General features: G+C 39.9%; 1 protein-coding gene across 1 annotated transcript in view; it reads left to right on the forward strand.

The window, feature by feature from the left end:
• Positions 1-9,438: 9,438 nt before the first annotated feature.
• Positions 9,439-17,935, forward strand: part of arid4b (AT-rich interaction domain 4B) — a gene marked incomplete at its 5' end in the record, with an annotated part of 30,145 nt that continues 21,648 nt past the window's right edge. The window contains 5 exons of the mRNA XM_083897371.1: positions 9,439-9,447; positions 10,535-10,645; positions 15,203-15,268; positions 16,475-16,565; positions 17,521-17,600. Coding sequence (XP_083753497.1) covers positions 9,439-9,447; positions 10,535-10,645; positions 15,203-15,268; positions 16,475-16,565; positions 17,521-17,600 — 357 coding nt within the window. The remainder of the gene's footprint in view (positions 9,448-10,534; positions 10,646-15,202; positions 15,269-16,474; positions 16,566-17,520; positions 17,601-17,935) is intronic.

Consider the following 17,935-nt stretch of genomic DNA (forward strand, 5'->3'; position numbering starts at 1 on the left):
ACTTCTTTTTTTATTTGACACCCATCTTTGTGTGACTATGTAGCGCTAGAGTTAAATTAAAGAGATGCTTCACCATTTTCAAATCCACAGCTATAACAGTTATTTTCTTTGGCACTGGGAGAAAATCAGCCCTGATGTCAAGTTGAGAATCAAAATGTAAAAATACAGTGTGAGTCCTGAAGAGATGTCCATTAAAAGATGCTATGGTATTTAATTGTGTGTGTTTTTGCAGTTCAAAATACCTTTGCAGTTTAAATCAGTTTTAATAGTGTATTTAATTTTTCATTCTGTTTCATTCAGTCTTTGAAAGTGCTCTGAATTTGCATTGGGTTGTTATCCATCTTTGCTCCAAGGTTACCTATATAGCAGAAACACACGTCCTGTTGAATTTAAATTAAACTGTTAACTGGCAGATTTAATAGTAGGTGTTCCATTGTTGTTGAAGCCATCAAAGATAACAAAACACTATTAATATTTAATAAAAAAAAGAAAGACAAATTTTGCATTGCAAAAACAGCAGCTATATAAAACGGTAAAAACATGTTTGCATCATGAAGTTATGCATAGATTTTAGGCCACTTACTACGTGATTCAGATGTTAATATCTTTGAAAGATTGTTGGACTGCTTTTTATTTTGTGCCAAAAATGCACAAACACAATGTTTTCAGATAGTTTTTTTTTTGGTCTAGTTTAAAGCCGCTCTGGCGTTGCCAAAGCATCTCCTGCTGAAGCACCAGTCACAGGAACTGTGGTGACTCTGGTTTTGGACAAAGAGGTGATTCACAGCAGGATTATTCTACGTGAGGGCTAGACTGGGAGGGGAGCTTAATTCTTTCCTGCATGCCTCTTACATGTTCATTTGTTTGGCACACAGGCCTATTGATTATGGTACAATAGGTCAAAATCTATTGTTCATTATCTTTCACATATGCTGCCTAATGCCTGAATGGCCGTTTAAAGTGCATTTCAATTGTTTTACAGTTAAGTGTCCTTTTGTTTCCCATATTCCTGACTCGCTACAGCTTGTGAATACAAACTGTTTTATATTAATAATCAAAACAAAGGGTGGGGTATATCCTGGACAGGTTGCCAGAAAATAGGGAGTTAGCAACCATTCACTCTCACTCTCTTAGGCCCTTAGTTGAACCATAACTTTAACCTGTGACCTTCTTGTTGTGAGGTAACCGTGCAAGCCATTATTCCGCTGTGTGGCACCTGCAGGTAATGACTATTTTCACAATCGATTAATCTGTCAATAATTTTCATGATCGTTTGGTCCATAAAATGTCAGAAAAAATGTTGATCAGTGTTTGTCGAACCTGGAAATGTCTTGTTTTGTCCACAAACCAAAATTATTCACTTTTTTTAATGATTTCTTTGTTACATGGAGCAAAGAAACGAAGAAAATAAGAAGCAGCAATCTTGTTAAAATCACGAAAAAAGCTTAAAACTGATTGATTATAGTTGGTGTAGCAAAACGTTATTCTGCATCAGTTCAACCATTTATAATTTATTTTAAGGTACATGACAATGACGTATCACAGCTGAAGGGGAGGGGGATGTTACTGGGTAGCAATAAGCAGTAGCATTAGTCGAGGATTGGCGGAAATCCGTCATCTGCACCTTCTCGTTTCTGGCTGGTTCTGAGGTCGCGGTCGCTTGTTAAGATAACAAGTGTGCTGCTGGTAGTGTGTAGGATCAGCTGTAACTAATTAACATGATGGCGGGCCTAAATTAAACGTGGCTGTTGTCACTTTGTGTGCACTCCGCACACCGCTGCCTTGTCAAAGACGGTTCGTCACGAGTTGAACCGCCACGCCGTGGTACAGTCGTAAAACCTTGACCGAAATGAATGTTATTGTAGATCAGACATCTTAGCATATCTCTGTCTGTTCTTTACTTTAGATGTTTTAGTAATAGTATTTGGCCCAAGAAGCTACACATACAGTAGATGCACATAAAAGAAGTGCAGATGGACAATTCCATCCACCCAACCGGTTTACCATTTTTACCCCTTTGTATGCATGCATAGATTAGAACGATGCACACGGTTCTAAAAATGTAAAGCTCATGAATCAACATGACTCGAAGCTGCTAAAGTCGCCTAAAAACACTAACCTTCAAAAATACAACTGTCCCACTGCGAAGTGTTGCACCTGCGCTACTGACTTAAAATATTTCTTTGTTACTCTCTTTACATCTACGCACTGACTTTCTTTGTTGTGTTTGTCATCGTACACACATATTCTGTTAAAGTTTTAGGCAGGTGTGAGGGGAAAATACTGTACTAAGAGTGCTTTCACAAATAGTAATTCAGATGTTTTTGTAATCAATTTACCAAAGGCAGCGGGAGCTCAATAAATATTTGGCTTCACAACCCTTTGCTTTCAAAACGACATCAATTCTTCTTCTTTATCTAATCCCAGATGCACTCAATAATGTTAAAAATAATTGTTGATCAAGGAAATGGGCCGGTAAGATTCACATATTGAAGAGGGGTTTGTCTGGCTTTAATATTAAAGTTAATTAAACTGCATTCCTTTGTGGTAAGGGCAGTTCACCCTTCTCTAATGATTCCTCGCACATATTCAATAAGGGGACAAGCAGCAAATCCCTAAACGTTGTATAAATATCAATAGGAATACCATCAGGCCCTGGTGTTTTTCCTCCCTTTAGTTCATATGTAGGACTAGATGGTATAATCCTTAATGAAATTGGGGAGTTTTCACTACTACTTCCCAGTACAGGTATCTCTATATCTCGAAGTTTGACTAAACTGATTGGAAAGCACTGTTAATGACTTGTAGTTTAGTGATTATGTCCCTAACTCCAGTTCAAAAACTGCTATTTCATTCTGCATTGACTTCTTACGCCGAGCCAGTATTTCCCCAGCCTTTTCTCCTATGTCATAGAACGTCTGCTTCAGTTTCATTAGACTCAATACTATTCTATTTGCAGACAGCTCGTTATACTGTGCTCTGAGAACGGTTAGTATCTGTCTGGTCTCCTTTGTCTCATGAATATTTATGTCTCTTTCAAGTTCTTCAGCATCTTTTTTCGAACTCCTTGTAAAAACGTGTTTATTTGAGATATTACTTGTTTAGCTGATCATTCGCTCTCAGATATAGGCCCGGAATGCCTCCCCCCACTGTGTAGACACTGATGTTTTGATTAGTGTTGACTTTGAAATAAAGATCAATATTTGTTCCAACAAATAAAAACTCATTATCATGCAGCCATTGTGTGCTTGGGTGCCAAACAGAAGTGCCTTTAGGAGCTGTTGTGACAGTATAATTTATATAATATAGATATATACAATATTTTTATATATGCAGAGACATTGACGCTATCTATCATAGGTTTAGAAATGAGGAAATAATCTATATGGGAACTAGAAAAGCACTCGGAGAGCGCAGACCTCCGCCAAGGCAGCTCAGTGCCTACAAAATGCACCCTGCTGGCGTGCCTGGTTCAGACAGCAAGTGTTGTAACCAGTGATAACGTTATGGTCGGACAGCAAGTGTTGTAACCAGTGATAGCTTCTACGGATCACGCCCAAGATTTAATTAATTATTCCTGACTTTTCGAGTTATGAAAAACAGAAAAACATAACCCACTTGGCCGAGGTAATAGCCTCTTGCACATGTAGTGTTGTATTCTTTTCCTACACTTTAGTGTATTGAGTTTATTAAATCTCCCATAGAGTGGTCCTATCACACATGTATGTGAGTTATGCAGGTCTACTTACATACATTAACTTGTTTTTATGGTCAAAAACCTCCTAGTTGCTGGAAACGAGCCGATCTCGAAGCCGATTTCTCCTCGCTTTCAGACTGAAATCTCACTCCCAGAAGACATACTGTGTTGTGATTGGCCAGCCAGCTTGGAGCCTTCCCAACTGTCTTGTGATTGGCCAATACCTGGAAGTGATGTAATCAGCACACCAGCTCTCAGAAGCGCAGCTCCCCCTTCTGGAACGGTGGATGCACTGCTACTCATTATCAAAGCGTTATCAAAGTTTTGTCTTCTGTTGGCTCACTCTGCATTTTGTAAATTCATAAAAACTAATAATTCACATTAGAGATAGACCGATATGGCCTCAAGGAGGCTGATAACCGATATTTGGAAGTGAAAATATTGGCGTCCAAATTTTGAATAATACAAACAACACTTAACATCGTTTAAATGCCTTAAAGCATATGTTTATTAAACAGCTTTTCAGACATGTTAAAGGTTTTTTTTTTTTTTTTTTAAATATACAATAGACATCTTTGTTTTAAAATTCGAACAAAAAGTGCAGGAAGCTCCCAGGCTCAGCAGGATGTCTTATAACGTTAAATGAAAACTTAAACAAATTAATAGCTCCCTAAAGTTTTCCAAAATTTCAATATAAGTGAAATGTTATTTTATCTTTCACTTATCTTTGTTTTAAGTTCAAACGAAGACAAAAAGTGCAGGGATCCGGCCGATAATAGGTCTATCCCTAATTCACATGTATATTTGTGTACAGTACATGGGTACATTTTGTTACATACTATGTAACAATAAGCTAATATTTGTGTATGTGTGTGTACACAACGTAGTTCTGTAAATGCTATTTCCACACAGAAGACCCTATGCTTCATCAAAACGGAAAGACATTCATGAACAATTTTGGTGGTAGTGTTTTGAATCGCATCGGTGTTTATTTGGTGCTCTGTGAGACACCATAGATGTGTGTGTATAGTTTTGATGGAAGGAAACCGTTTCGGGAGCAGTGTTTCATTTTGCTCCTTTCAGTTTGTTTTTTGAGGAACTGAAAGCCACGGCTTCTGGAGCTAAGTTTTAACATTTGGGAAAAAAATTGACATGACTGAAGCAAATTTGTACTTTGTCAATGGTGACCTTATGTACCTCGTGATCCTGCCAGTGCTTGTCATGCAGGAAAAGCATTAATGAACATGACAGTGAGTCTCGTCTCTGCGAGGGAGAGGTGGAAGAAACGTTCGCAGAGATCATTGTATGTGTATTAATCAGCAGTGGGAGTCTGCATGCTTCTCTGGGACAACCGTCCAGAAACAGCTTGTGGTCCGTTGTGCAAATGACCAAGGATTCCTAGAGCCTTTGTCTGATGACAGATTTAAAATGAGTTTGTAAACCATAGTGAATTACAGTTCCTCAGTTTTACACATAGCTTGTCACAACTCTGCCATCCATCTGTTGTTGTCTCTGCAGGTTTAATCTTTTGATGCCTACCAGGAAATGTCTTTTTACTGAGCAGTGGAATAGAAAAATGCTATGGTCGCTCACCCTGCACAAGAAATGTATTCCGTGGAATTATTTCAACTCTCACTCTGTGGACAGGGCTGTTAAATTTTTCATGACCTGGGACCTCCTTATTGAACAGAAATGGATCTTCTTCTGCTGTTGCCAGTGTCGCTCCAGTATATTTTGTTTCTAGCAAAGCTGGGATGATTTCAGAGGTCTGGCTAAATGTAGCCGCATTGTCTGTTCTGTTCATACAGCTAGAAAGGCATGAAAAGACTTGTAATCAGTGAGGTGCTAGTGTGATTTCAATTGCAACTGAATGAGTCAACATCCTGGACAAGTATTTAATGGCTAAGAGGTCAGTGCACCATCATCTAATTTGTTTTAGATGTTCATCTCCTTGAGGGGGTGAAAAAGAAATGAACAGCGTGACTAAATAAATATAAGTGTTCTGTTGTAGGGGTTCAGAGGTCTGTTTCTCCTCTGTTTGTGTCTGCACTGCAGTGCGTTTATTTATATTTTAAATCAGAATATTTACGCATGTATGAATGTTAGAGCTGCAACTAACGATTATTTTCGTACTCGATTAATCTGTCGATACTTGTTGAAAATGTTAAAAAAAATGTTGATCAGTGTTTGTCAAACCTGGACCATTTTCTCGAAAGTCTTGTTTCGTTCACAAACCTAAATGATTCAGGATTAATGATTTCTTTGTAATGTGGAGCAAAGAAACTATTCACATTTAAGAAGCTAAAACAATCAGAAATCTTGTTCTAATAATGAATAAAAAGCTTATAATCGATTATCAAAATAGTTTACAATTAATTTAGTAATCGATTAATTGTTTCACCTCTAATGAGGGTATAAACTCAGTATTTAATACATAAAATGGTCATCATCAAACACAACTTTGTCAAATAATAATGAATGAAGGAAAGTGTGTTGACTATATTAAATGACAGCTATGGGTCATTTTGACCCCAGAGGGCACATTTTTCATTTTAACTAGGCTTAAGTGTTAATGAGGTTATGGTTTAGGCCTAAAAAAAGGGGGGGGGCTGGCATTAAATTACAGACAATAAACCTCATTGACACTTACCAGATTGCTGTTATTTATACTACCACTAGGGGTGTAATTCCTGCATACGACCCATAGTTATGTTTCGTTGGGGGACAGCCTCTTAAATAATGAATCAGATGATGCTGAATAGTCAGTCCTCTAATCTACGACTGATATCCAATAAGCATCCTTTCAGGTACTGCATGAACCTTCTTTCCACTCAGGTGCGTTTAATAGAAGTCAAACTACAGTTTAGTTTCTTTTCCATGCCAGCTCCAGCTGTGTTCCCCCCCCCCCCCCACACACACAAACACAAACACACCCCAAGTCACATTTGTCCATGTTTAATCAAGCACATTTCCTGCAGAGTATTTTCCACATCACTGGCAGTAGGTGAATAGCCAGAAAGCTGGTCTTGATTATTCTACTGCTATTGCAATTTTGTTGACTTATGCGCGGAGTCGCTGAAAGTGGTGCTGAAGGCGTCTGATAAATACTGCTCTGCTTGTTTTCATGGCAGCATCTGAAGTGAGAGCAGCACTCATTAGATGCATGGTTTTATTTTGAATTTGTGGGAGGATGCTGTCGCATATCCAGAAGGTACGGGAATTCCGCCTCTTTGAGCTTAGTCATATTCAATGGTTGATTCTGTTGAGTGCTGCAAATGTTGTCTGTCATTCAGCACTGGCAATGAGGAGTGAAAATAAAAAGTAGCTGATGTTTTCATTCAGACAGCTGGAATGGCAATCCAAAGAAAGAACAAAACTTTCTTTCTTACTTTTTGCTGAATGCAGGGAGGCGGGGTATTTTGACTGGAAACAACAAATCTGGCCACGGTGGTGGTGGTGGTGATCACCCCTGCCTTGCTAATTTAGAGAAGTTTGGCAGGAGCAGCTGTCAAGATAACCCAAGCTGCCCTCTCTGACTCACAAGCAAGTCTTTTCCTTTTAAGATGAAGAGGCTTAGAGGAGAAGCAATGGGAGACGAGTATTAGTATGAAAGAGGAACTGCGATCGCAGACTAGCTTTGTGTTGCAGACACGACTGACAAGAGTGTGAGTTGGTTATCCTGTGAAAATGGCTGCTGCGTCATGTAAATGTGTTGTTGGTGAGGGCAGCTGGTGCTGAGGCCAAACTGCTCTAAAGACAAATTAGGTGTTTATCTGAGAGAAAGGGAGGCTGAAAGGTGCAGGACTCTGCCCCTGGATCCCATCTGTCAAAATGCCAGAGACGGTGGAGACAGGCAGCCTGTTCTGGCCTTGACTGCGACAATCTTTTGGGCTCCTCTGCTCTTAAGGATGCAATTTGTCGACCTGGTAATACACAACAACAACATGTTGCTGTGCCTATTTTCTTTTTTTGATTTTTGCTGAATTTTACATAATGGTTTTGTTCTTATTGGGGCAGCAACATCAGCTACATTTTATCTTCAAAAGTTTGTATAGTCACCTATACATTTTTTCTGTGTTTTCCATTAAAAGTCACACTTTTATTCATCAAAAGAGTTGCAAAATGAATAGAAAATATAGTCAAGCCATTGACAAGATTAGAAATAATGATTTTTATTCAAATAATCATTTTGCCCTGCAAACTTTGCTTTCGTCAAAGAACCAGCAAAATTTGGGCTGTTTTCTAATCATCAAATAGCCTTCTAAAGCCTTGTTTATGCTCGCGCGTTACGCTGTGGCACAGACGGCGTGCGACCTACAAGCACGCACCGAGGCGTTTATGCTCAGCGCGTTGTTCGTTGCAGTATTCACCTCAACAGCAGGGGGCGTGCAGCCAAAATATCCAGTGAATAAGCCGGATCGCTGCCTAGCAACAGCAGTAAACAAAAACTTCGCCATAGAATTTTAGGATGTCGCTTACACTGATCTCAAAATGACTGTCTGTCTCTCTGTGTTTCACGTATTGGGACAGCCATCCCAGCTCCGCCAGAATCACCGGGAATCACTGGTTGTCGCACGCTCGACAAACCTAACCCTAACCCATGGTGACCATAAACCTAGCTTAACGCAATTAGCAAACACAATGTACCATTAGAACACTGGAGATATGGTTGCTGGAAATGGGCCTCTATACACCTATGTACATATTTCATTAAAAAACTGACGTTTGCAGCTACAATAGTTGTTTACCACATTAACAACGTATAGCGTGATTAATTTAATGTTATATTAATTGAAAAAAAGTGCTTTTCCTTCAAAAATAAGGACCCCATTGAACCCAAACATTTGAACGGCAGTGTAGAAAGATTTCACAGTACAAGATTAAAAAACAATAAAACAGTTTTTCGGTCTTGTATAATAGAGCTGAAGCGCTAAATTACAAATGGAAAAAGGCCACTGTTACCTTTTGATGCACTCTCTCTACTTGTACTTTTTAAAATAAGTTGGAGGATCCAGATAAACTCTGATTGTTTAGCATGATAATGTGTCAGACGGTTGGTGTCGAGGTACAGCTTTCTGCCCAGATCCTGATAATCTTCACTTCTGTTCATGCCTCATAGTAAAGTATCTGATTATTTCAATAATTTGGTGGTTTGCATGTGTGGCCAAGACTTGCTTCATGCTTTATTTGCCTGTCAGATCAGATTAATCAGCGGTATGAGACCCCTGCGCTCACTCGGATAATTGGAGTGTAATCTTATTACACTTTCACCGATTTGTCTGATTCATCAGGAAGGGAACACATCGCTCATGTTTTGTAAATGCAATGTCTCTCTAGGTGATACTTTTATCATGAGGAGAGAAAATTATCAGTAAAATGACCATTTATTATATTTTTTTATGTTTATTTTTAAGCTCAAATGCAGTGGGTCAGTGTGGAGGAGAGTGCACTGCACATGCTTAATGTTTCTGAAACCGATTCAAAGAAGCACTTTCTTCTCTCATCCCTCAAGAGTTACTTTGTTGCTACTGTTCATGGATTCCCATCATTGTGAAACAGTTCTCTGCTGTTAGTTTTCTTTTCATGTGGTTGAAGGGTTGACTGAAAAGAAATATTTAATAGTGTTTACACAAACGCAGTAGGCCACCTTTGACAGTTGTTTTCCCTGCAAACAGTTGAAAATGTCACACGGTTCGCATATTCACGGATGTGGACTTATCGGTCCTTAAAGTGTTTCCGTCATGGCACAAGTATGTGCCGTGGTGGCCTACAGCATCTGGCGTCCGTGATTAGTTCCTCCCCACTGGTTTGAGAGTGCTGCTAAACACTGGTGTAGTTTTTAGTCGGAATGACAACCTGTACACTCTTTGCCTTCCTCGTGGGAGCAATGAACAGCTGTTCTGAACCAAGACTCAAAGATATATCGTGTATGTGATTGAAAAAGAAATTGTGCAGTAGTTCCAAGTAGTTCAAGATAACACTCTCGCAGAATGAAAGCCATCTTTTCCGTGGTGGTTTTTGCAGATGACTTGATATGAGGTTTTTGGGAGCTGAACAATTAATTGAAATGATATCCAAATCGCAATTCAGCCCTTTGTTAAAGCCAAAATGTGTGTCAAAACATCATTTTAAATGTATTATTATATTGATCTATACACATCTTATGCTACAGAATGAAGAGAACATCTTTGTTTCTTACAGATCTGCACACGTATCAGACGGTAATCCTTTTATATATGTTTTTCGAATGAAAATGAGTAAAAATCACCATTCCACAGACACAAAAACAAAACACTGCTATACTGATGATGAGATGATCGGCTTATTCAGCATCGACAATGGTTATGATGTTACAGATGTTTAAGTTAAAACCAGCCATTACACTCATGAGATAATTGTACATATGACGTTGCATATGGTCTCGATGTTTCTAAATATCCCCATGATCTGCCTTCATCCATACACTGAAAAGTCTCTTTTTTTGCGGGTTGTGTGGGGTTGATAAAGATCTAATGATGAGACGAGATGGTGCTACGTGTTTTTAGATCGCTTCTTCTTCTTTAGTCATCAATGCGGGAGAGAAGTGGCCTTTTTATTTGCCTCCCCAGAGGCTTGTTTTTGTTCAATACCCAGAGCAGATGGTATCTGTTTTCTATGGATGAATCACTGAGCTGGGTGCATTTTGCGTAGCTGGCCTACCACTAGGTGAAGCCTGTTTACAGTATGTCCTCCTGTCCCAGCTGTGAGAAGATGTGCCAGTAAACTATACATATACACTTTATTATACGTATATGAAGACTGATGTTGTATGTGTCTTTTCATTTTGAATTTCCGCAGACTCTGGACGAGCCCCCTTACTTGACAGTAGGGACGGACGTGAGTGCCAAGTACCGCGGGGCTTTCTGTGAGGCAAAGATTAAGACTGCCAAGAGGCTAGTCAAGGCCAAGGTAAGTCACATTTCAAAGTGCTCTTCTAAAATTAAGAATAAATGATCTGTCTTTGTAGTGTGTGACATAGAATACAACAGTGTGAGAGCCTGTCAGTGAAAGGTTTTGGTTGGCCATCCTTTTTTTAGTCTCAGATCAGATCACATCATCCTTGTCTCTGTCAAAGCTCGACACTGCATTGTCTGTAAGTTGTTTGTTGCAGTACTTTGTTGTTTTATGTACTGAAATATTTATTATTTCAACAGCATGTTAAAAATAGGTTTATTTTTTGTTGTTATATTTTGTTCTCTTGCTAGCGCTCTAGATATAATAACTTAATTATGTTGTTAGCTTACCCACATGTAAGCCACCATGTGCACCAGTATGCTAGTCATGGTGTTAATTTTCTGGCTAACTTACTCAACTTGTATATTAATGCACCTATGACTTGATTTTTGGTTCTGCTTTGCAATTTCACACTTTACTCTATTAAAACTGCCAAAATACAACAGCAGCTTATTCCTTTGTAGTGCAATGGAGGGAGTGTTTAGCTTAACTGAATAGCTGAGCAGCCTGTGTTCAGAGAAGGCAGCACAGAGCCCCTTGTCTTTATTTGATCAGTCAGCTTGGTTATATGTCCTCATGGGTTACATTTAAATGTCATTGTCAAAAAGTTTTCAGCAGAGACCACTGTGGTGATTATCAGAGCCTCTCAAATAGTCTCGTTCTTAGAATGTTCAGTACCTGCGAAAGGATTTCTGACGTAGCCCCCAAAAATCCAGCTGCCATTGTTCACATGCCGGAGCACTACCACCTGGTTTAGGTTTTTACTACTGCTCATACACTTGAAACACTGATCAAGGAGCCCATCTGTGACAGATGCAGGGTTTGGCCTAGTCCACCAGGTACCCATCATCACGTTCCCAGACGTCCCTCTCGTTTCCCCACTGGTTTCTTTACGCGTTTCTGATGAAGGCATTACATGATGCATGTACAGTATCTCATTTCCCAGTGGAGCTGGAGCATCTGGGTAATACAATAGAGACAGATTGCTCGTCTCTCGTTCCGTTAGAGTGTGTGGGAGGAACAAAGAGTGGATGCTGGCTTTTTGCACTGTGTCAGTGCACTGTAGTTCCCCCTGTAGAGACAAAAGAGCAACAACGTTATTTTGGCATACCATCTGACGAACAATATGACAAGTAGATGATCAGATGTTCTTAGTTAAATATAATGGGCGAAAACTGAGATAATAGAACCGTTTAAACTCATAAATTAATTACCATACTAATTGGCTGAGTGTGGGGTTTGTTTTTGAGTAGCTAGAATGCGAGCCGTTTCACTCACACTGGAACATGACGTTATTCAGTGGTTTTCGAACAGTGTAATGTGTTTCTCTTAAGCTCTTGGGCTCATGTTTATCAAAGTTGACGGCAGTGGCGGATGTCACTGATGTCATTTGACTGGTTTTAAGACTCTGAGAGGAAAACAATCTGTGTGATCTCTTGTCATATCTGATAATAACTCGTACTAGAGGACCTGTAAAATGGGAATTAGGACCATGTCGTTATCACTTACTGTGAAAGGTTTAGTGTGCTGTGATCCGCTATGACTACCTTATGGCACAGGCGGTGAAAGTAGGGCTTATTGCAGATCAGCTAGACGTGATGCATCATGATAAATTCATCAGGAGAATTTGTTCAGTGACAGTATTTATCTGTGAAACAGGCTGAAGGTAATGTATTTTTTTTATATATTTTAAATCAGAGTAGCAGAAAGCCTCGTAACTGTACGAGAGAAGAGCAGACTCGAGAGAGAGGTTGTGGGAAAATAAGTGAGACAACTGCAGATGCTGTTTATTTTTATCGGAGTTGTCACAAATACAGTCAGTGCTTGCTGTTCGATAGGGATGATGTCCTTTTAGCCGTTTACATTTTACAGAAAAAAATAAAGACTAAAGGACACTTAACATTAAGCAGAGTTGTCTGACTGATTCTGGACTGTAGAGACTTATGCTGACTGATTTAGAGGAGATCAATATCAATATATTGGCCCATATTCCTCTTCTATATAGAGTAGTTGAAATAATAGGTTTTGCTCAGTTTATTGTTTCCGTTTATCTGCCGACAGACAATTTTCACATTGGCACATTTCATAGCGATGATATCATCACTGAAATGTAATAGGCTAATCTACCCATATTATAGTGGGACTATCATTATGTATAATATAAACTGAAGCACAACAATATTGCATTTTGAAATTGTTTATATTGTTCCCCAGCCATTTTTAGTGAAAAATCCTTTATTTATGTGTTATTGTGCAGATTTTTCCAAGGAAAAAAAACATGATATAACGGACTGTGAGCTCATGTTAAAGCTATTCACAAATGTGTTTGTTGGCGTCTCTTACATTTAATATTTGTTTGTTTCACAATATTTGGTGTTATGTCTCTTACATTTAATATTTGTTGTTAAGTCTTAAGTGGTGATGCCACAGTTTACGTGGGACAGTTACAGAATTGGCCAGAAGAACCACGCTCACCAAGAGCGTGTCAGAGGTTAGGTGTCGCTGATGCTCACTTTCCGAGGCTTTATCCCGGAATTATCTTTTTCGTTGTCGTTTTCAAAACACTTTCCGTAAACACGATACGCCCAAAACGACTCTAGACTCTGTAGTACATATGCCAGGCCTGTATGTGGGGCAAATAAGGAATGCAAATAAAAGATCAAAAAAAGCAAAAAGACCAAACATGAGAGAAGGACAACAAGGATGACAAAGATAGTGACAGCGAATGCCGGTTAAAGAGAGAAGAGGGACTATGACATCATCATTTTCCCAAAGTGACAGTTTGATTGTGTGACATTTTCCCATAAAAATAGCATTTCAGTGTTCCTGAAACGCTCCATGTGGATAGAAAGTGATACGATAAAAGCTGATTCACCTAAATTAGTTTTCGTTTGTATGACCCTGAGATTCTGGGCAGCTGTAGTTACCCTACTCGTGTACAGAAAACACAGACTCCTGCTCTTCTTTGTCAGGAACAAGGTTTCTTTATTCCACCAGGCAGGAATGTCATTATCTCCATATTTGATGAAATGGTACCTCTGGATACTTTTATTCCTTGTATAACCAGACAATGCAGCACCATCTCACAGTATATAATTCTTTTATTTGTTGTTTTGATCCTGGCTTCAGAGGGAAACGGTGATTGCGGTTTCTACTGTTGTAAGACTTGATGCAGACTCAACAGAGCGTTGTTTGAATTTGTTCCCCGTGGGCTTGCTTTTTGAGATGGGGTACTTAACATCCTTTTCTCTCCGTGTATGGTGGATGATTCTTAAAACTAAACTAAGCGAAACTCAATCATTTGATATGAGCAAAACCAGTTCTTCCCTTTTTAAAATTATGAAATTATTTTACTAGCACATGCTCTGAAAAAAATAATAACCCACTTTAATTTCCCTCAGGAAACTTGACATTTCAAGTACGAAGGGGCGTTTGTGTAATACCACACTGCTTCTGTGCTTTGGCAACTCTCTTCCATGCTTCTTGGACAGTTCATTGTTGCGTGTTTACTTGTATTTGTTACCTCTTTGGGACCTTATCTGGCATAAACACTGACCAGGACCAGAAGTCCACCAGGAGACCAAAAACTGGTCCTAATAACGCAGAACCTCAGGAACTACGATTTGAATTGTGGTTAGGTTAAGGTTAGGGTTGGGCATTATCTGTCATGGTTAAGGTAGGACAGTGTCCTTAAAATGATAGCTGTGCAAACCTGTGTGTGTGTGTGTGTGTGTGTGTGTGTGTGTGTGTGTGTGTGTGTGTGTGTGTGTGTGTGTGTGTGTGTGTGTGTGTGTGTGTGTGTGTGTGTGTGTGTGTGTGTGTGTGTGTGTGTGTGTGTGTGTGTGTGTGTGTGTGTGTGTGTGTGTGTGTGTGTGTGTGTGTGTGTGTGTGTGTGTGTGTGTGTGTGTGTGTGTGTGTGTGTGTGTGTGTGTGTGTGTGTGTGTGTGTGTGTGTGTGTGTGTGTGTGTGTGTGTGTGTGTGTGTGTGTGTGTGTGTGTGTATGCCTTATGGTCTCATTTGTCACTCGGTGTTGCCAGGTCACCGTGCAGATGCAAGATTACACAACGTGATCAGATTATGATCTGCCACGGTTCACTTAGGGGAGGCTGCAGATGCACGGAGGGGGGATGGTCAGTTAGCACCGTCTACCCCTAACGTTCACAGCAGAAATCTGCCACAGTTGGCACCAGCAGTTGCAGTACAGCTGTCAAGATATCGGGCACTCGCTCAACATCGCCCGTAAGCACACACTGCTGCCTTAAGATGCCAACAAACTCTTTGCCAGTGTATTGTCTCAAGCCCGTAACCTTTAACAAACCAGTCTGACTGAAATAGTCCATCATTGTAATCGGTGTATCAGCAGTAATAAAGTCCGCCCAGCAGCGTTAGCAGAGATGTTCTTCCTCCGTCTCTGTGAAGTGGAAGATTGATGTGGCCCGGTCATGCTGTTGGGGAATTGTTTGTTTATTCTTGTTACTGATTCTCCTCCCCTGTTGCCTCCCTCTTCCCCAGGTGACCTTTAAACCAGATCTGTCCACAGCTGAGGTTCATGATGAAAATATCAAAGGACCTCTGAAGGTAAGACCGGAAGGGTGGACGAGAGTGTTGTAGTGTTCCAGTCAGAAAGACCACTGTCATAACACACATACTGACATTATTTTCTCTTATTTACTTTTAAAGGTCCAGTTTGTAAGAATTATAGCGCTATGCAGTTCTAGCACGACTCTGCCTGGCTCGACTCGACTTGTTTTTGGGGCGTTTTCCATCAGTGATAGTACTGGGTACTTTTTTGGTACCTGCTCTGGTGACAATTCAAGCAAGCTGAGTCGATACTAAAATGTGTCTCCGACAGACTGCTGGCCACCGATTGGTCAGAGTGTCAGCAGTGGAAGAGTCACGAGCGCAACGTCAGAAACGGGAATGAAAAATGCTGAACTATAGATTAGTTAAAGACTTAACAGTCCTGAAAACATGCCTTAATCTCAAGAAAATGTCTGAAATCTCAATATTCCCGTTCAGCTGTATTTCCGTTCAGTGACTCTGTCAGATGGAGTCTGTGCTCCGGTCATTCAGGAAGTACAGAACTAATCTTTTTAATAAACCAATTCTAATGATTCAGTTCACCGAAAACAACTCACTAGTTTGTGTGTTTTCGTCGCGTATAAAACAATGTCACAGCAGTTTTGTGTAGCCTTGTCATGATGACCCTGCCCACATTGAGGGGGTACTATAATGATGGGAAATTACATGACCGATACCAAACCGAGTAGAGCCGAGCTGAGCCCAGTCATGCCAGAACTGTAATCTAATGGTGAGACGTGAGATTCTAACAAACCGAGGACAAATCGCCTCCCTCCCATTCCCAGGCTTATCAGGGAACTATGGTGGACTTTACATCCCTGAAAGGATGTTCTGTTTGTGTAGTGAGCTTTCTGTTTACATTGAAGTGCAAGATGACAGCCTCCATAAATCAATCCCCTAAACATTTATACAAACATACTTATAAGTTATATATTCGGTGTTGTTTTTTTTTACATTTATCCCTTTTTTTCTAATAATAAGTTCTCATTTTCTTAGTTTTGTGTCCTTTAGGTATCCATTTAATTATTCTCATCCAGAGTAAATGTACTTGGGGACACACAAGAGCATCACTTTAGTAATCCTTTGCTTCCAAGTTGTTTTCAATATGGTTATTTTTGTAGCAGCAATATATTTGGCTTATTATTTATAATGATATTTAGCATACTGACACGTCAAATAACAGCGGTGAATGCTTCCCAACAGGTGGGTGCTGTTGTGGAGGTGAAGAATCAGGATGGAGTTTACCGGGAGGCCACAATCAACAAGCTTACCGACGCCAGTATATATACTGTTGGTAAGTCCGTCGTAAATCACCTGCCTCCCTCTTCTCTCTCGACGTTTGTGTTCAATCAAATTTCCAAAGTAATATTCATGATTTTGTATGGCTTGTAACGCTTGTTGACATCCATTTGTGGCTATATCAGTACCTAAGAGCAGGGTCTGATAAATCCATACTTCCTCAGATCCCAAACCGGTGCTGTTTGTTAAAATATACAGTAAAAATAGATCCATCTATCCATCTTCTACTGTTTTATCCTCCACATGAGGATCACAGGGGACCGCTGGTAATAAAAAAAAATACACATTGTTTAAAAATGTAATAGAACAGACTGAAGCAAATTGAATACACTATATGAACGTCTGAGATGTGCTGTAGCTGCACGTCCGTTGAGCGTGTGCAGTTAAAATGTTATATAGCGCAACACAGAACAGTGTACGATGCTACAGATCTGATCTGCTGCCTCCTCAGCAGCTGTTCGTCTCTTAAGAGTGCCCATGGGGTTTCTCCCTGTCTTTAATACTCTTTTCATTCATCAGTGAGAAAAATAGCAAAACAAAACAAAACCCTTTTCCCCCCTCACTGTTTAAGTATATTTGATCATAAATTTTAGTCATTTAAGGATTTACACATCTGGGTCTGTCGTTGTCAACCAAAAAGAACGTTCCTTTATTTGTTTAATATGATGTTATTTATCATGAATTTGTGAATTTGAGGGTGCTTATTGTCAAAGTATTTGGGGATTTAATATTGGTTAATGCAACAGATGTTTCCCCAGTGTCTCTCTGGGCCTTTGCAGCTCTAATAAAGCCACAAGCTCAAAGGCACTCTGTTGCTGTCGGCTGCAAAGGATCATATTTTTTCAGCATATCATAAAACAAAGCAGACATTTTGTGACTCTATGTTTTGGTCGACTCGTGGCCTACATACAGCAGCCTAATACTCCCCCCCCCCCCCCCCATCTCTGCAGTGTTCGACGACGGTGACGAGAAGACCCTGAGGCGTTCCTCTCTCTGCCTGAAAGGAGCGCGTCACTTTGCAGAGAGCGAGGCGAGTATTGTGCGGTCTTGCAGCTGTTCGCGAAAGCAGAGATTCTTTTATACTTTTGATCATGCTCAAATTGAAATGCTTTATGTGAGAAGTCCTGCACGGGGCATTCAGAAGTTCAGCTGTGGAATATCTTCAGGAAATGTAAATTTGGAACTGTTGAAATGAGGTTCTGGAGAACTGGGAACTGCATGGCTTTAATTTGAAAGTGTGGATACAGGAAGTGTGGTCACACTGTGTAGTTTGACAGAAGTCACTGCAGTGTTTACGGACGATTCGTCATTAAAAAACGATTTATAATTTATTGTGGTGGGGTAGTGTTACAGGTTGATTGAAGT

Source organism: Microchirus variegatus (genome assembly GCF_963457635.1).
Source record: "Microchirus variegatus genome assembly, chromosome: 11".
NCBI lineage: Eukaryota > Metazoa > Chordata > Actinopteri > Pleuronectiformes > Soleidae > Microchirus > Microchirus variegatus.